Here is a 20449-nt window from a genome sequence, read left to right as displayed (position 1 = left end):
CGATCCTTCCGCCTCAGCCTTCCAAGTAGCCGGAATTACAAGCATGTGCTACCACGCCCGGCTGATTTTTTGATTTATTGTAGAGGTGAGGTCTCGCTGCCCAGGCGGGTCTCGAGCCCGAAGGCTCAGGCAATCCACTCACCTCAGCCTCCCAAAGGCGCGGGATTACAGGCTGAGCCACTGAGCCCGGCTTCTTAATGGTTTTTTTAAAGGTTGGTGGTACTCTATTTGTAGCACTGTATACACAGGATGCTTAACAAGTTGTATGTAATTGAGTCAATTAATCAGTTTATTTAATGAGAGTCACTGCTAATGTATAGTTAAGACAAATGCTTGCCTACAAATGGACCAGTTTCTACTTAGGTGAGTACACTGTTATCCTTTATCCTAAGGTTTAACTCTGGCTAGGTAGGTTGATACTTAAGTGAAAACAAAGTATGCACTTTTCTTTCTATGGAAAGTAATAGATTAAGTCATCGTGGCTATCAGTAGTCTACAATGAGCATTGTTTCCTTATAAAGAGGATTGCAATCTCAGAGACATTGGAGCACGCACTAGTGGAGGAAAGGGATGAAGGGGCATTTTCCCAGATCACATGAGTGAAACAGTATGGCCTGCATTGGAAGAGGTATTGGCACTTGTGTTTCAAAATGCTTTGTGGGATCTCCCACATCAGAATAGCCTTAACTTACTGAATTAACACTTCAGAGTGGGGCCTGGGCATCAACATTTTAACAAGCTTACCAAATGAGTCTTAGATAGTTTTAAAGTATGGTAACCACACTCTTTGCCAGTCATCAACCACATGATTTTATCAGCAGATATGCCACCCCCTGAGTCTTATACACTCTTAATCAGAGATGAATCCGTGGGCTCTAAAGACTAAAGACAATTCTTTTCAGAATTTGGGAATTTCTTTCAGCAAAATGGAGTGAATTGTTGAACTAAATGGCATCAAAGAATTTTTTAATCAAGAGAATAGTTATTAGTCTCTTAATGTTCACATTTTTAGCTAAGCATCGTTGACATCTGTATAGAGAAAGCAATTATGGAAAATTGTACTATTCTAACAGGTCATGGTAATGCTTTTCAGGGAACAGGCAAAAGTTTGCCTTCAAAACAAAAGTAGGATCTTAAACTTTGAAATCTTGAATAAGCATCTCCACCTTCTTCAGGATCTGTAGCTTATGTCTCCTCTTTGAAGAGACTTTGTACTGAAATGAAAATTTAAATAGTCTTAATAACTGCCTCCCAAAAGCAGTGGGTTTCATTTGCTTTTGCCAATGCCTGGTGATATTGTCCTATTTTTTTTTCTTTTTTTTTGAGTTGGAGTCTCACCCTGTCGCCCAGACTGGAGTGCAGTAGCACACTCCCGTCCACCGCAGCCTCCACCTGCTGGGTTCCGGTGATCCTTCTGCTTCAACCTTCCAAGTAGCTGGACCTACAGGCATGCGCTACCACGCCTGGCTAATTTTTTGATTTATCGTAGAGATGAGGTCTCGCCAAGTTGCCCAGGCGGGTCTTGAACCTACGGGCTCAGGCAATCCACTCACGTCAGCCTCCCAAAGCGCGGGATTACAGGCTGAGCCACCAAGCCCGGCTGAAATTGTCCTATGTTATCTGTAGTTAGCTGCGGTTGATTATGTTGATAACTGAAAATAGTACAAGACTATAGAGATAAATATCATGAAGAATAATTTTAGGACAGATTTTTTTTCCCAGCTGGGCATGGTGGCATGTGCCTGCAGTCCCAGTGACTCAGGAGGCTTAGGTGAGAGGATTGCTTGAGCCCAGGAGTTCAAGACTAACCTGGACAGCATAGTGAGATCTCTATCTCAAAAAAGAAAATAAAAGAACAGTTTTTTTTCTCCCTCAGCATTATTGATATTTTGGGATAATTTTTTGTTATGGGGGGGCCTTCCTCTGCATTATAGGATGTTAGCAGCATCTTTGGCCTCTACCCATTAGATGCCAGTAGAACCCTGGGAGTCAAAATTGCTCTGGGTTGATTGAGAATTATTCCCTTAGAAGCATTATATGATTATTAGGCTTACATAATGAGTATATAGTCAGTAGTCATTTTTAAAGAATTTGTTATTATTTAAAAGCATAAGTACAGATGTAGTAAGAAAAAATTCATTTATATTACTTTAATTTATTTTTTAAATTGTGGTATTATTTACTTACAAAAGAGTTCTCAATTCTTAAGTCTTCAGTTTGATAATTTCTGGCAATTGTGTTTTAGTCTGTTTTTAAGAGTAAATTAGAGGCCAAACACAGTGACTTAATGCCTATAATCCCAGCACTTTGGGAGGAGAAGGGAGGATTGCTTGAGCCCAGGAATTCGAGACCAGCCTGGGCAACATAGCAAGATTTTGTTTCTACAAAAAATAATAATAATAATAACGTAGCCTGGCATGGTGATATGCGCCTGTAGTGCCAGCTACTTGGGAGACTGAGGCAGGAGGATTGCTTCAGCGTAGGAATTTCAGGTTGTAATGAGCCATGATCATGCCACTCATTCCAGCCTGGGTGACAGAGAGAACCCTGACTGAAAAAAAAAAGAAAAAAAAAAGAATAACAACTTCATTTTCTCTTTATTGTTGAAGCAAGACTTTACAGAAAGTATTTTCAATAAATAGTCCCAATTTTTTTTTTTAAAGAAAGGCTAAATCTGGGTGTATGAATATCCCGTTAACAATACCTCTAAAAATAAAGTGATGATAACTGAGTATACTATTAGGTTTTCACCTTGGTGGGAAACTGTATAAACCCTATCAGTGTTTGTTCTATGTACAGAAGGCTCTTGGGTTTTCATTAAAGAATACTTGACTCACACAGTCTACCCAGAGACCCACAAAACCACACAGCAGTCATTTTAAACACTTCCAATGGTAGCCTCAAAAAAAGTGCATCAGAGTTTTTTTTTCTTTTGTGTAATTTGAAAACAGGATCGGAGTGAAATCAGTCTTGAGACAAATGGGTCACAGTGGCTAAAATAAAAATTGGTGGTTTTAGATAAAGAATACCACTTCTACAAGATTCTCCTTGTAGAGATCAGAAACATAAATTCCCATATGCTGATAACAATGATCTATGTAACTTCTTTCAGGCATGACAGATATCTATATCTTGTGCTTCCTATTTGGATTCTGGCAGGTAGATGAACTCTATGAAGCTTATTGTATCCAACGACGCCTCCAGGATGGTGCCAGCAAAATGAAGCAAGCATTTGCCATGTCCCCCGCCAGTAAAGCAGCCCGTGAGAGTCTGTCAGAGATCAATCGGAGCTACAAAGAGTACACAGAGGTATTAGCTGCTTGCCTGCTTAGTGCTGAACCCCACTGGGCCTGGTGTGAATTGTTGGTAATTTCTAAGAACCAGAGAACAGCAACCCACAACCTCATTCCCATTCTCTAGAGAGATAAGCTTTACTGTTACCCTCAAAAGTAAGCAAAAGAGGCAGTTAATGAATGATTAAACCAGGCATGGTGGCACATGCCTGTTGTCCAAGTGACTCAAGAAGCTGAGACATGAGCCGGGTGTGGTAGCGCCAGCCTGTAGTTCCAGCTACTTGAAAGGCTGAGGTGGAAGGCTCGCCGGAGCCCAGCAGGTCGAGGCTGTGGTGGCTGGGAGCATGGCACTACACTCCAGCCTGGACAACAGAGTGAGATTCCAACTCAAAAAAAAAAAAAAGCTGATACAGGAGGATTGCTTGAGCCCAGGAGTTTGAGCCTGCAGTGAGCTATGATTGCACCACAAGAGCAAGACCCTGTCTCTTAAAAAGTAATATTAAAATAAATGAGTAAGCCATAGTGCTATGATTTTTGTCACTTAAGTGCACTTCCAAATATTTTAGTGTACAATCTAATCTAGCTTTGTCCCTGGGAGTTGAACAGACCCTGTGGTTCAGATGGCTATGCTGGATGTCAGTATTGGATATCAGTAACTCTTCTGCCTACAATTGTGTGTGTGAGAGAGAGAGGGAAATTTTTATCTTAAAGGAGACAAGATGTAAGAAAAATTAACAGAAGTGTGCTTCCCTGGTTTCTGACTTTGAGACCCAAGCATCTGACACAGAAAGTTCTTCACTCCTCCTGGGGTCACCTAATACCAATGTCTTTGATGAAATAACTGAATTATTAAAGCAACACTTCTCACTATCTCATGAGTCTTTGTTCAGAGATCAGATTTCATAAGTGAAGTCATCAGCCTGAGGAGGGTCTGTTGGACAATTCCCAGAGTGGAGCATCTGTCTCAGCCCTGGGACTGGAGGGACCTCTTGGATGCCTTTCAGTGGGATCACTTTGTGTGTTTGCTCATGTTGCCTTTTGTCTGAACCAAGTCTCTTTTCAAGACTTAAAACAGGCCTTCTTAACCTAAATTTCTCCTTTCAGAATAATGTCTTTCAAATACATAAAATATATAGGATTAGAAATAAAAAAGTTATATTGCAATACAGTTATTTCAATCTTAGCAATACAATTGTCAAACTATTTTAAGAGTCAAATATGCGATATAGTACTATGCTGCCCCTTAAATAACAAATCAAATTACAAGATGTAGCAGTGGTTTTAATAAGTACTGAAACTTAATAGTAGTAAAAAGTATAAATGATTTTTTTAAAGTCATTTGCCACACATGATGTGACATGAACATATATGTGATTTCCATCAGTGTCAAAATCACAGGTATTACCAATACTGCTGTGGCTTGTCTTCTACATTCATATGTAGACATGGTTAGTTTTAATTAGAGGTTACTGAAAATTAAGATCTGACTCTTCCTACACCCCCGCATTCAAGTTTTTAGACTCACAGTTTGAAAAGCCCTAGCTTAGAAGCAACTCTTGTTCATGAAACCCCATTTCTATAGGTCTCTGAAATCAGAAGAGTCATTTCCAATTATAGAGACTGTTTATAGTACAAACACAGATAACTGACCAGCAGCATGCAGAAGCTGCCTGTACTGGAATGTTTGCAGATCGTTTCAGAATAACCACTCTTGGTCAAGTGCCAAGGCAGGGTATCACGACTTTGCTAGCAAATTCAAAGATATAGAGTACAATTTCAGCACAAGGAAAGGATGCCTTACGGAAGAAGGAAATCCGGGACTTCAGTAGCTGTACCTCACTTGACATCAGGTGGCTTCATATCTTCACATAACCACAAAAGCCAGGATTTTATCATGGCGATGCTTTAAAATAAGGATTTAACAACGAGAGCAAGAGGCTCAGGGGGCCTTTGCATGAGCAGCAATGTTCATCAATGACTGCATGGGTGAGAACATTTGGCCATGGGTGTCTTCAACTCAACCCAGTTGCCCTCAAGTATTTTGAAGATACTGGTAGCAATCCTGACATACACGATAACATAGTTGATATTTCTGGAAAACTATAATGCATTCCTTCACAGAGATACCCAGCACTCTGAGGAAGTAAACTGATTTACAGTACTGAGAGTTGGCTTCAGGACATTTTCTCCAAGTTTGCTAAGCTGTTTGAGGTACTGAGAACTTACATGGGAAAAGGCAATGCCATTCCCTTTGCATTCCACGAGAGAGATCATTTGGAGCAGGACAAAGAAATAAATAGGAATCAGAAGCTCTAGCTTTACAAATCCAGTCTGCAGTCCTCAGCATATATTCAGATGGTAGTGATACCTGCTAGTGATGACTGAGCTGGCATGCTTTAGTCAGATCAGTCACCCCCAAGCCCCCAGACTTGATGGCGGCTGGCTACTAAGGGAGATGCCACCCAGCACCATGCTTTAATGGAGACTGCTACTTAGTATAGCAGAGGTGACACCCAAAGCAGAGGTGACACCCAAAGCTGGTCAAGCAGCAGAAGGGCCTTGTTGGGGATGGCCCCTGGCCACAGCACTTTCCCTTTCGTTTTCTAACTCCTCTTGCTCTATTTAGGTTCTCAGATACTGAGGAAGTCAGGTGAGAGTCGTTATATATCTAACCACATGTGTAGATGATGTTGCTCCTTCTACCTATGCTGTTCCATCAGCACTGGATTGAGAGGATGACCCTTGTCAGAACCAGAAATCATTTTTGGGATGCCATGTCATTGCAGCAGAAAGTCTGCCCCACCCACTTGAGCAGAATTCAGCTCCTGTGCTCTTTTGGCTCCAAATTTTTATTAAGAAAAATGTCAAACCTACAGAAAAGTTGGAAAACTAGTATGTTGAACACCATATATCTTTGTCTAGATTTACCAATTGATAACATTTGGTCATATTTGCCTTTCTTCCTCTCTCATATGCTCAATTTTTTTCCAAGTCATTTAACAGTAGGCAGTAGACATCATGACATTTCACTCCATAAATATTTTAGCATGGATCTCTTTTTTAAAATTGTAATTGTAATTAAGTAAAAGTTGTATATATTTATGGTGTACAACATGATGTTTTGAAATACTTACACATTGTGGGATGGCTAAATCAAGCTATTTAATATATAGCATGGATCTCAGTAGTAACCTGTTGTAACATGTACATCTTCTAATAGCCGTATACCATTATCACAACTAGGAAAATTAACAGTCTTTTATAGAATTATCTAATATATTGTCCATTTTCAATTTTTTCCCTGTTTGGCCCAATATTTTTTTTATAACTGTTTGGGTTTACTTGCTTATCTTTCAAATCAGGACATGATCAAGGTTAAGGTATTGCATTGTTTATTGTGTTTCTTTAGTATCTTTATCTAGAATTTTTTCCCCCAGGATATTGTCTTTTTGTAGAACCAGGCCATTTCCTCTGTAGTATCCCACATTCTGGATTTGTCTATTTTTTAAAATATAATTTGACATGTTCATCTATGCCCTAAATTTCCTGCCCACTAGAAGTCTTGCTCAGACTCAGATTCAATATTTTGTCAAGAATGTTTCGTAAGCCATGCTGTGTATAGCAAACAGGTAAATGTCTCCTGTTGTTCATGTAATGGTTGTCTGCCACTGGTCAAATGTCACATACTTTGAGCAGTTAGTGAGAGAAGACTGGCTCTCATGCCCACCTCCTGTTCTCTTCACAGAATATGTGCACCATCGAAGCGGAGCTAGAGAATCTGCTGGGGGAATTCTCCATCAAGATGAAAGGTATTTTCTTTTCCCTGTTTGGAGAGAGTTAGGCGCTATCTCTGTGGAGCACAGAGCTCCTTGAAGTTTGAGAGCATAAACTATTTTTATTTTCCTTGCAAAGACACTGTGCCACCCACTCTCAGTCCTCCCTATTTATACTAGTTTATTGATTCTTCTCGTCCTGAAATTTACCTACACACTTAAAAAGATATAATCATGACAGAATCTCAAACATACACAAAAGTGGAAAGAACTTTACAATAAACCCCCATAAACCTGTCACCAATATCTAATAATTAGAAAGATTTTGTCACATTTGCTTTATCTGTTTTCCTTTGTTTTTTCTTTGACGAAAGAGAAGTCCTTTGGTGAACTAAAACCCAGTTATGTCAGCTTGCCCCTGCATACTTCAGTATGAATCTCTTAGAGAACGTTTTCTTATATAACCACATGACAAGTACATTCTCACATCTAACAAAAATAATAAGACTTTGTTATTAACCCATTCCATTATCAAATTTCTCCACAGTCTCAAAAATTTGCACATTTTGTTAGTTCAAATTAGGATCCATACAAGGTCCATACATTATAATTGATTGTCAGGTACCTCTTTTAGATTTTATTTCATCTAAAACAAGTTCTTCCTCTCTTTTTTTCTACTATTGGCTCATAGAATTCATTGTTGTGCAGAATATCCCAGTTCTAGTTTTGTCTGTTGGCTTCTTTGTGGTGTTATTTAAACTGATCCTTTACCCTTCATGTTTTTAGTGAACTACCTAAGAATTTTGGTGTTAAACCCACCAGGGACTATGCCTTTTCTCTGCTTTTTCCTTAGTGCTTTTCTGGTATTCCAGAAAATTCCAGTCTAGAAGCATTATTGATTTATACACAGCATCTTTAGAACAAAAAGGAATTCTGGTTTTAGAAAATGGAGCATAACCCAGGTATTGTCAGATTTACAGCTCAGCAGCCAGGCATGGCTGTCAAATAAGCAGCCATCACAGCAGGTCAATTCTTTTTTCCAAGTTTTGGCCGATTTGACTGCAATAAAGAGGGCTGGTGTTTTGCATTTCTTTTTCTGAGGTTTTTTAACAGCTTGATCCCTGGTTGCTAATGGGGATTTAATCACTCTCTTGTCTACTTTCTGCAATTAAGGGAGTAAAGACCGAGACTTTTTTTTAAAAAGGACTCAACAGGAGAGTTTCATTTTCTAATGAGTCATCTAACTCAGGAGGGAAATTATTCTGTTAAGTACTAAACGTGACATGTGAGATCCTCTCTGAATGAGTATACCTGGAATAACAATGATCTTGACCCTTAGCTTCCCAAATGGCTGCAGTTTTCCAGTAAATCTGGTAGGGAATCTGTTTATTATTCAGTGTTAAATCTCAACACCTTGCTACTGAGTCCAGCATCTGTACTTTTCAGTTTTTAGGTCCATTCTTTTAATTTGGGGTCCTCACCTAAGTCAGTGGTTCCCAAACCTCTCAGACCTAGAGTGGGACCCTGGTATGTGTGTGTGTGTGTGTGTGTGTGTGTGTGTGTGTGTGTGTGTGTGTGTGTGTGTGTTTCAACTTGTGGAATGATTCTTTCAGCAGCCTGATTGTGGAAAACTGCCCTGAATCAGTATTGAGCAGAAAATGCTTCCTTCTACTTCTCCAACATTCGGGCACCACCTACACAGACTAGTGCAGTCATGGGAGTCTCACAGGCTAAAAGGAATTCAAGTCATGCACATCTTTTTTTAAATGTTTATTACTCAAAAAAAGCTTCATTTTAAGAAAAAATTAGCTTTCTGACTCTGTGCTTATGCCTTCAACACTTTCGCAATGATTTTTTGCTCCTCCTCAGGAATGGACACTAATCCAGTCATGAACACATTTAGCATGCATAAAACCACCATGGGCCCGCCTGATGTGTTTTTTCATTTTGAATGACCTCATAAAAACTTTAAGTCTCACAACATGAACCCTTCAAAGTCTGCCTGGGCATATACCATACGCAGATATTGGTGCTTTCCCAACCTTCTTGGTATATAGGTAAACAATTCTATTACCAAGGGCTCGGGACACCCTAGTTATGTTAGAGGCTGTATCGTAGCCTACAAAAGTATGTCAGATGCTGGATCACCCTGTGTGCCTTTAGATAGTGTCCCTGGAAGAAGAAAAAGGAATAAGTCATGTACATCTTATCACTGTTAATAGACAATTGCTGTATTTCTACTATTTCAGATGCTCGCTATTATCAAATGCATCTACTTTGGTAGAATGGTAATTTCCCCATTTTATAGGTGGGAAATGGGGGCCCAGAGAAATTCAATGTCTTGCCCCAGGAACCACCCAGTAGGTTGAAGTCAAACTTGAAACCAAATTTCAATTCTCTTGGCTCCGATTGCATTCCTACCTCCAAGCCCATATTCTGAGGGAAGTTCTAACAGCTGAGCTGATACTATAAACCGTTTTGTCAAAGAATGGTCTCTCTTTGGAAGGATCCTCTTCAGCCTAGCACATAGGCACCCTGTGGGAGGGGGACTAGGGGAGAGAGACCACCCACAGGCCAGATCTGGAGCCTTAAGCCTGGCATTCGGTGAGAGGATGACGGTGGGGGCCTGACATCCACTGGGGGACCTGGCTACCTACCCAGCTACGTAATAGTGCTGGAGTGTAACGGGCTATCTTGATGGACTGACTGACTTTGTTTTGCTCCTGCTCTTCATTCTATACCCTGTCTCTATTGTTCCCTTCCACCTGAACTTGCAGTTTTTTTCTACAGGCTCTTTCAAACTTAAAACTGATTTGCCTTCTCATTGATAGACTTCTGTTACCTCCACTTTCCTAATCTAACATGAAAACTCAGAAACTACATTTGTGAAACTTTTCAAGGGTAACACTCCCATGAAAATCTTTGTCTTCCTCCAGAAAGAGAAAAGGAAACCCTCCCATTCTTCCAAGAAGCCCAATGTCTTTGCAAGTAACTGTTTATCTGCTACTCATTCTGTTAAAACTACTTCCAACATACTTATTGGCAAACTGAGACTATTTCATAATGCTCTCAGATCTGGCAACCCCTCACTTCCTCCCGTCACACTTCTCTGTTTGTCCCACCCCCAACACTAAACAATAACCTTGAGGGGTGAGGAAGTAGGTGATAATGATATAGGGAATAGAGCAAGCAACAACACTAGATCAGTTTCCTTTTAATCATTCTTCCATTGTAATTACACAGATAAACAGGCAATGGATTAATCCTGAACTCATTTGTAGAGGTTTTTAAAGAGCACTTTGGATTTTATTAGAATTAGCATGTCCAGTCTGGTATTTATAAAAGCCAGTCAATTGTGCTTTCTTTCCAAAGTGATTTTTTTAAAGACTAATTAAATGCTCCAGAAAATTATTAGTGAAAATAGATTTCTTTAATTCTGCTCTTATTTCAGTAAGCCTTCTTAAGTAGCTTGTTATGTTCTAATTATTAATGAAAGCTGTTCCTAAATGAGTTGGCTCTGTGGGTAGGAAGGCATGACGAACTGGTGACTTGCTGCCATCTACTGACGGCTCATGGTAACATCAGGTGCCTTTTTAAGCATCCCGGGACCTTGCTATCATCTGGCCCAGGCAATGTCCATGGGTCAGGTGAAAGCAGGTTTGTTCATTCAAGAGACTCACAAATTATTAACCACCCTATTCATAGAAGGCAAAACACATTGATATGACAGCAGGCAACATATGCCTGGGCAGCCTAGTGACTTGGGGTGGGGGGAAGGAGCGCTGGATTCTCTTTGTCCCATTGTTGCCACCCAGAGGTCAAGACAAACACTCCCTGGGCTACCCCCTCCCACTGTCAATGCCCCCATAGGCTTTCCCATCCCCATCATTTTCATGTGGGTGAAATAATGTTTAAATGATTATTAAAACAACCCAGGATGTAAAGGTTATAAGTGGCAAGTTGAGGAGGCTGAGGAGCCAAGGAATCAGTTTGTCATACAAATGTCTTTGTATGTGAGGGAATCGAAGAACCGCATAGCTGTTTTTGTAACAGCCAATCAAAATTGTCCACTTTCAGGTTGCCTCTATGAAATTACTGGGAAACAAAGGAAAGATTGTTCATGTCTTCTTGAATCGGTTTAAACATTTTGAAAGTAGTACCTTCATGTCTTCTTGAATCGGTTTAAACATTTTGAAAGTAGTACCTTCCTGTTTTTTTAAATATTAAGATAACAAAAAATTAAAATCATACACAATCCCTCCTCCCAGTGCTAAACTTTGTTAAAAACATCATAAATACCCAATGACCTTCTCTGTGTGTATATCCTACCTACCAGCTTGTATAATCTTTTTCATATCTTTTTTCTTTTTTAATCACAAAATAAATAAATGATATTTTTAAAAATCAAATAAAAATGATAATGTCAAAAACATAACTTTTCCCAGAATCTATGCTATCAGAGATAATTATTTTTAACAGTTTTGTATTTTCTTTAGACTTTTTTTCCTGTGGGTACATTTACATATAGTTTAGGTCATACTCTATATTAGGTTGTGTTCTGCCTTTTTTTTTTTTTTAACTTAATATTACATTATAAATATTTCCTTTTATTAAAATTTCACTCTAAATACTTGTACTGAATTCTTAATTGGAATTTTTATTTTAAAATTGTATTGAGTTTTTTTCATCAAAAATATTTAAAAATAATACAGATTTTTACCCATTTTTATGAAATATATTTTGTTTCTTGATTAAATCTTACAGTCTTTAGGGCTCTATGAATGTAAAGGGCTTTGCTTTGTGATTGGAACAGAAACCACGAACAATGACTAAAGCCAGAAACAACTGATTAAGGTCAAACTGGGGTCACTAAGAAGCTTATTGATGAGCTTAGTTTCCTCATTAGTTACATACCTGTGACTTGCATCCCCTCCTCCCCTCACCTTTATTCAACCTGACACACAGTAGGCATTCAGGAAATGTTGTTGAATGCTCACATGCCATTTGTACACCCCATCTTCATTTTACTGTGATGAAATTCTGTTGTTCACATGTAACTTTTCTCCATTAAATGAGCTGTCTCTTTAAAAAAAGTTTTAATTATGTAAGTAATACATTTTCATAAAAATACAAAATGCAGAAAAAAAGCAAAGATCTCCTCCTGTCTCTCCATCGTTGTGTCATAGCCACAATAGAAAATATCCCACTCCTGGCTATTCAATCATTATCACATATTAAGTACCTAATATGTGCAAGATATCTTTGTTGTCCTTACAACTGATGCTATGAACTAAATATGTTATCCCTATTTTAAAGGTGAAGAAACTGAGGTTAAGTAAATTATTTGGAGTAGGCTAACTGGTAAAGAAAACAGAAATAAACCTTGGGTTTAATCCTTCTTAACTGCCCGCAGGTTCTTGTCTGTTTCATTCCTGTAGGTTTTAACCATATTTTGTTCTATACTATGGGTGACTATAAATCTTTCTTAATTTCTAAGTTATATACCTAATGCCTAGCATAGACCCTACCATACCCAGTGGATTTTCAATAAATATCTATGGGAAGAAAAAAAAAGATAGATCAAACCCAGAATTTCTGAGATGCCCCAAGATAGTGGCTGTGTAGTCTAACAAGATGTGTTTTTGCTGCTGCACCAGATAGATATCATACTGGATCTCAAACTGAGCTCATTTAGTTAGAAATGACTTGCTGGATGGCATAGTTGAAGTCACTTCTTCATATTGGGGGTGTGGGTGTTGTCATGTGTTTGGTTGGCTTGATTTTATGTTAGTCACTAGTTTGTGTAAATGAGTAGTCATTTTCTGTAGATGCTATCATTATGCTGGATAAAAAGGGATAAGGAAAAAAGAGGAAAAGTGAATTGGGGAGAGGCAAGGGGAGTAAGTACGTGGAATCTTAGCTCAAGCGGAAGACACTTGGAAATCACAACTCTTAAGGACTGGGTGCAGTTGGCTCACACCTGTAATCCCAGAACTTTAGGAGACTGAGGCAGGAGGATCACTTGAGTTGAGGAGTTAGAGACTAGCCGAGGCAACATAAGGAGATCTTATCTCGACAAAAAAAAAAAAAAAAAATTAGCTGGGTGTAGTGGTGCACACCTATAGTCTCAGCTACTTGGGAGGCTGAGGCAGGAAGATGATTTGAATCCAGAAGTTTGTTTTAGGCTGCAGTGAACTTGCCCTGCCCCAGAAACCACCTCTCCCATCATCCCACAGAATGTCCTCTCTAGCTATGATAGATGGAATTCCCAAAAAAACCATTCCTCACAGATGGCCCCCAAAATGGGATGTGAGTTTACACAAAGGTCTGACACTTCACTTGAATTTTTAAAATGTGCCAGCATGGATCTGTAAAGAGGGGTAGACCTGATCCTCACCTCATTTCCCTATTGCTCGCTTACAGGTCTGGCCGGCTTTGCTCGCCTCTGTCCTGGAGATCAATACGAAGTAAGTATTGTCCCTGTCTAGGTGTTGGGATTGAGGACTTGAAGGCCAGGGGCCAGTTGTTGTTATTTTGCTTCTTACATTGTCTCTTTTTAAAAAAATATTTAGTTTTGAAAAACATTTTAAGCCAATGAGAAAGTTTGGAAGTTGGTACAAGATTTCCCATATACCCTTGTTTTATAGTCACCACTTTTTAATATTGTGCCACATTTGCTTTTTAAAAATATAATTATTATCATTGTTATTATTTGCTGAACCATTTTAGAGCAAGATGCAGACACCATGACTTTTTATCCCTAAATTCTTCTAAGAATGAAAAGACATTCTCTCACATAAGCATTGCACAGTCCTCAACACCAGCAAGCTTGACCTGGCCCTTTAGCAAATGTCGCCTGATATCGCACCAAGTGTCCCAATTTTGTACTAGGTAGCAGTTTTTTTCCCTAATCCCAAGATCCAATCCAGAATCATAAATACCATGACTGAAGAATAATAACATATAGATCTTTCTTTATAAAAAATATACCCCATTAAATAACGAAAGCCTTTGTTCTTGTCCCTCTTCAAAAGAGAACTTAATAAATCCATCTAGCTGTCTCCTCCAGAACCCTCTAAAATCATACCTCTTGGTGGAAGCGGGGGTGTACTTTTCCCTAAACATTAAAGCAGTCTGACTAGGGAGAGACTGCACAGCTTCTCCCCAGAGTATGTTGGATTTTAAAGTCCTCATGCAGCCCAATCTCTTTCATACAGAGGGAGACTGTCTTGGTTTCTTCTGATTGTGAATTAGGTTTTAACTGATGGCTCCTCATCTCCCCAAAGGAGCTGGGGCGGGTGGAGAATTGATCCCAATGACTGTTCTATTGAAGCAGAACTAACAAGAGAAAAGTGTTTGACAAGAATGAGCAGCAGGGCACAGTGTGGTGACCTTTTACTAAAGAAACCCCTCCACCCCCTCTGTTTCAGAGAAGCAGAACTTACTTTCCTTTAAAGGCCTCTTTCTCACTCATTATCAGCTCCACCAAGACCCAGGAGTAAGGGGGTGGGGTGAGGGTGATGAAGAGAGTGGCAGTGGCTTTATGTCCTTGCCCTCTTGATCTTGGTGTTCCGGTAGAGAAGTGGGGAGTGGAACACCAGGGCCGTTGCCTGTCCCCTTTCCAGATTTTCATGAAGTATGGCCGGCAGAGGTGGAAACTGAAAGGCAAGATAGAAGTAAATGGCAAGCAGAGCTGGGATGGAGAAGAAACGGTCTTCCTGCCCCTGATCGTTGGGTTCATTTCCATCAAGGTACAGTATTGTCATTGACTGTTGCTGTCTTCCCTGGTGCCATGGTGGATGGTCCGTTGGTGGATCCGTGACTTCTGCCTGCTGCCCCTTTGTCCAGCAGACCTCTCTACACCATGAGCCCATTACACAGACAGCTGCTCTCACCCCCGAGTAGACAAAGTCAATGTAAGATAGGCCTTTGAAATATCCACCTCTGGTTTCAGACATGATTCTGAAAGAAATGACCGACTGGCTCAAAAAGAAGGAAAAAGGACAGAGTACCCTCCTCCTCCCCTCTGCTGTGATGTAAGGCCTTTCCACCAACTCTCTCTGATAGGTCACGGAGCTCAAAGGACTAGCAACTCACATCCTGGTGGGCAGTGTGACCTGCGAGACCAAAGAGCTGTTTGCAGCCCGACCCCAGGTGGTGGCTGTCGACATCAATGACCTTGGCACCATCAAACTGAATCTGGAAATCACCTGGTAGTAAGTTGCCCTTCCCTTTGGACTTTATCATGTAGGAGTATCTGCCACTGGCTAGTACTGCTCCGAGCTGGTGTGTGGACCATCAGCATCACCAGAGAATGCATTGGGAAAGCAGAATCACAGGCCCTGCCCCAGACTGATAGTGTCAGAATCTCTCAGGCCCAAGAATCTGTTTAGCAGACTCACCAGGTGATGTGCACACATGTTAAAGGTGGAGGAGCCTGGGTCATATCATGATTCTCCCCTTTTGCTTGCTGTCTTAAAATAGTTTATTCTAAGCTGGGCTCAGTGGCTCAGCCTGTAATCCCGTGCCTTGGGAGGCTGAGGTGAGTGGATTGCCTGAACCCTCGGTTTCGAGACCCGCCTGGGCAACTTTGTGAGACCTCATCTCTACAATAAATCAAAAAATTAGCTGGGCATGGTAGCGCATGCCTGTAATTCCAGCTACTTGGAAGGCTGAGGTGGAAGGATCGCCGGAGCCCAGCAGGTCGAGGCTGCGGTGGCTGGGAGTGGCCACTGCACTCCAGTCTGGGCGACAGAGTGAGGCTCTGACTCAAAAATATATATATATATATATTTTTTTTATTGTTGTTGTTCTGCCTCCTTCCCTCTCTGCCTTTAAATAAACTCAAGTAAACTCATCTGAGAAGAAAACAAATGCCCAATATAATTTTCCCTCAGAAAGATCCTGATCCTCACTATGGTGCTTTAATTGCTTATCCCTCTTCTTCTCAGATACTTCATGCTGCTCTGAAAAATTATGAATATCCTTAGTTCCTCTGCACTCTGTTTACTGAAGTAGAATATTTCCAAAGGGCAAGAGAAATCTTTTGTCAAAGCAATGAACTTAAAAGTGTTTTTCCAAGCTGGGTGCAGTGGCTCAAAACTTTGAGGTCAAGGTGGGAAGATCACCTGAAGCCAGTAGTTTAAGGTTGCAGTAAGCCAAAATCGCACCACTGTACTCGAGGCTGGATGAAAGATTGAGACCTCATCTGTTAAAAAAAAAAAGGTGGTTTTCCAAAGCTACACCATGAGAAAAGTCATGACAAGTTATTAGCACTGGTAACTCACATTTGATATTATGTCCCTGTTATAATATGGGGTAAATAAAACATGTTGAGTATTAACATTCTTGGCCTCATATACACCAAAGAGAGTCAGGTATAGAAGCAGCAAAGATGCTGCTGCCTTTGTCATCAGCGGCACCCTTGGCCCAGCCCTTCCTCCTCATAATCTGTAGTCATTGACATCTCAGATGCAAGATCATTCTTCTTGCTGGGTGACTCGGATGTTGTGATGATAAGTGGCATCATTGCAAACAGACTGTTATTCTCTTCTCAGTCACGCAAGAGGCTCTGTGTCAGCTGAAATGAATAGGATTCGATTTTTGAGTGTTTTCTCTAGAACTGAACAATTGTCTGTTAATCTCTTATGCCCTTAAAATATCTAGTCCAGCAAAGCTCAAAGAACTTTTACAGACCTTTTCAACAACTTGTAATGTTGAAGCAAGCATTAATATGTTTATGTTTGTAATGATAATGAGGAACAGACATGTCTAGGTGTATGGATAAATTGTGCATAAAGATGTGTTATTAATCTTTGATCCCTTGGGTGAATCTAGACTCAGTTTTTTATTTGGGTTTATTTTCTGACAAACCAGTTTAGCCAAAACCAGCCCTGTTCCCACTAGTTTGAGTTTACTTTGCTATAATGGGGTGCTGTCTGGGCCTGCAGTCCATTGATTGTAGGTGATTTTACCAAAAGAGGTATATGGGAACCTGTTGTTTTGCAGTCCATTTGATGTAGAGGACACGACACCATCCTCAGGTGCTGGAAACAAGGCGGCAGCCCTTCAGAGGAGAATGTCCATGTACAGCCAGGGCACCCCGGAAACGCCCACCTCCAAAGATCACTCCTTCTTTGTAAGTTCAGTGTGATTTCTGGAGTAGAATCAATACACCTGAACCAGTGCTTGCTCCCAGTGTTTGAAATGCATAACAGACTGTGTTAGGAGTTCTCCATGATTCCTTCAGAGGTGGTGCGCCTCCTCTGTCTTCCCTCTCCCCTCTTCTGCTTTACCTATCACTTGAATGAAAACATGTAGACTTTTCTGAACATTCTAAAGTGGATATAAATAATGACCTCCTTGTTTTAATCAGAAATGCTTGCTACAAAGCTAACAAAACGTGGTAACTTGATTCTTCCCACTAACTCCCCTGTCTTGCTTTCACTTCTGAAGAGGTGGCTGCATCCTACCCCAGACAAGCCAAGGCGGCTGTCTGTCTTGAGTGCCTTGCAAGACACTTTCTTTGCCAAGCTGCACCGCAGCCGCTCTTTCAGTGACCTGCCCTCCCTCAGGCTGAATCCCAAGGCCGTGCTAGAGCTCTATGTGAGTGTGGCCTGCGCGGGTGTGGAGTGCTTACTTCGGGGGCTTGTGGCATGTATGCTTCTGCATGTCTTTTGGTGTGTCTTCTCTGTCCTGCTCACTGGATGATGGTTACAGCTGTCCTGTCCTTGAGTGGGGAAACTCAGCCGTGCATGCAGCTATGTTAGAAAGGCAGTCTGTCTTTCTCTTTTAATGATTCCAGTTTTTGTGCTGTGATATTTTCTCCTCTGTGGCAAGGATATCCATGGTAACAAGATTTTCATTTTTAAAAACTACAGTTTTTAAGGCCAAAGAAGATTTTATTTCAGAAGGTAAATGCATGCTAGCCTTTCAACAACTGGCATTCAAGAAACTCAGAAGGTTTTGAACCAATTTTACTAGAGTTATTTTTACTTGAATAGGGTCTCCATCTTAGTTTACTGTAGTGTTGGTTAGTTCTATAATACATCAGTAAAAGAAACCCTTGATTTACAGGAATACGATAGGCATCCTTCATTATATGTATTATGCTTTATGTCACAAGAGGACACACACACACACACACACACACACACACACAGAGAGAGAGAGAGAGAGAGAGAGAGAGAATATTCTGCCCTTCACAGACATAGAAAAGAGATCTTTGAATGTCCACAAAGGAAGGAATTAAAAGTCTCTGGTTAATAATAATAATAATGTCTTATTTATTGAATTAAGAAACACAGGTGAAAAGCACCAGGTTAAACTGTAGTGGAACTTCAAAAGAAAATGGGAAGAATGTATGGAGGAGAGATACATGAAAATGTGTACCAAAACACAAAGGGCTAATACAGTTGAACATGTAACTATCAATGTCATGTGTGTGTTCATGCTCATGTGCAGGTTGGAAGGTTGTAGGGGAAGGTTTAATAGCCTAATTTAAACAAGAACACAATTATTCAAAAGTCAGATGACTTCCTTTGGATAAACGCAAAGGTCCTCAGAATGGATGTTCCCATCGGACCACAGCCCTCCTCAGGCCTGGCTCACCTTTCCACTCTTCATCCTCTGCTCAAGTCCCTCTGAGCTTCTCAGCATCCTCCAAATGCACCACATCCTTTCAGGAACTCATGTTTTTGCACACATTATTTCTTCAGAATGCACTTCTTCATCCCCACCTCTGCCTCACCATCCTCCACAGTTGAGTGTTGGGGCTGGCTCTTTCTTGGGCAGCAGCCATCCTCTTGCTGGGGCCCTCACAACATCATAATGACGTCATAACACAGCATGTGCAGCACAACAACCATTGTACTATTGTGTGCCTGTTGTTAGACTCGTCCCCTTGGGAGACTGCAAGCCCCTTGAACAGGGCATTCAATTTATTCTAGCTCACTATTTGCCACTTAAGTAGGTCAAATTGGGTTAGGGAATGTGACTCCCAAGAAATGACTGAGAAGGACTTTGGAATGTGAGTAGAAATCTGACTGCCCAGCCTCCTGGCATAGCCAGTGCCTCCCACTTCCCTCCATGTGGCCATGAGACATATGCATAGGAAATCAGACGAGGCTGGGCAGTACCACTTGGAGGACCCACAGGTTTTGTGAGTTGCCTAAAGACCCCACGCAGAAGGTCCAGGAAGTAGTACTCCAGGCCTTCTCCCAGCTCTTTAAAAAATTTTTTTCTTTTCTCTTTCCTAGAGGCATAAGGTGTGTATGGGAGGGGGAAATAGAAATAAACAAGCTGGAGGGGGAAAAGAGGAACATCAGAACCCACCACCTCGAGGACATTGAAGACCATAGTTCAATAATCACCTAATAGGCTGGGCATAGTGGCTGTAATTCTAGCACATTGGGAGGCCAAGGCGAGAAGATTGCTTGAGCCCAGGAGTTCAAAACCAGCCTGGACAACATAGTGAGACCTCAGTGCTACATAAAAATCAAAAGATTAGTTGAGTTGGTGGTACATGCCTGTAGTCTCAGCTATTTGGGAGACTGAGGCAGAAGGATTCTCTGAGCCTAGAGGGTGGAGGCTGTGATGAACTGTGATCGTGCCACTGCCCTCCAGCCTGGTTGACAGAGTGAGACACCAGCTCAAAAATAATAACAATAATCATCATCATGTAACTAACTTTGTTAGTTTTAGCGGCCAGGAGACTGAGCCTATAGAGTTTCCTTGAGTGTCCCGGTGACACATTGTTTTACTCATCCTGCAGTTAAAGTAAATCACCTTCCAACCATACTAGAATGGACAGTTTGGGTGGAACTAACTGCATATGTTAGGATCTAGAAGCCTTCAATCTAGCAGCAATGAGACCAGGGACACGGCTGGAGGAGGACAGGAAGCCTTTGTCTTTCTGTCTATTCCCTACTTCACTTGCCGAAACATGTTTGTTTGCTGGGCTTATTCCCAACATTGTGAGAATTTGTCATTTTATATATATTTAAAATGGGCATTACTCTGATACTTACCATTTAAAAATTGGCTGGGTGTGGTTTCTCACACCAGTAATCCCAGCACTTTGGGAGACCAAGGTGGAAGGATCACTTGAGGTCAGGAGTTCGAGACCAGCATGGTCTCTACAAAAGACAAAAAAAATTAGTCAGGTGTAGTGATGTGTACCTGTAACCCTAGTTACTTGAGAGGCTAAGGCAGAAGGATCACCTGAGTCTAGGAGATTAAGGCTGCAGTGAAGTGTGATCCTGCTGCTGCACTCCAGCCTGGGCGACACAAGATGAGATTATGACTCAAAAAAAAAAAAAAATTGAATCTGGAATCCAAGAAAAATTAACACTATTTTGAGGGCATTAATCTCAAATGTCTGGA

The 20449-nt window shown here is 40.8% G+C and overlaps 1 protein-coding gene across 1 annotated transcript in view; it reads left to right on the top strand.

Annotated features, from left to right (window-relative positions):
• The window catches only part of RIPOR2 (RHO family interacting cell polarization regulator 2), a 90292-nt gene that overhangs the window by 40006 nt on the left and 29837 nt on the right, over window positions 1-20449 (top strand). The window contains exons 7-12 of the mRNA XM_008059391.1: window positions 3160-3309; window positions 7039-7102; window positions 13490-13533; window positions 14692-14817; window positions 15134-15282; window positions 17075-17204. Coding sequence (XP_008057582.1) covers window positions 3160-3309; window positions 7039-7102; window positions 13490-13533; window positions 14692-14817; window positions 15134-15282; window positions 17075-17204 — 663 coding nt within the window. The remainder of the gene's footprint in view (window positions 1-3159; window positions 3310-7038; window positions 7103-13489; window positions 13534-14691; window positions 14818-15133; window positions 15283-17074; window positions 17205-20449) is intronic.

This window comes from Carlito syrichta, unplaced genomic scaffold (genome assembly GCF_000164805.1).
Source record: "Carlito syrichta isolate Samal-C Ts95f unplaced genomic scaffold, Tarsius_syrichta-2.0.1 Scaffold304018, whole genome shotgun sequence".
In the NCBI taxonomy this organism is placed as follows: domain Eukaryota; kingdom Metazoa; phylum Chordata; class Mammalia; order Primates; family Tarsiidae; genus Carlito; species Carlito syrichta.
This window is presented reverse-complemented; position numbering and strand designations above follow the sequence as displayed.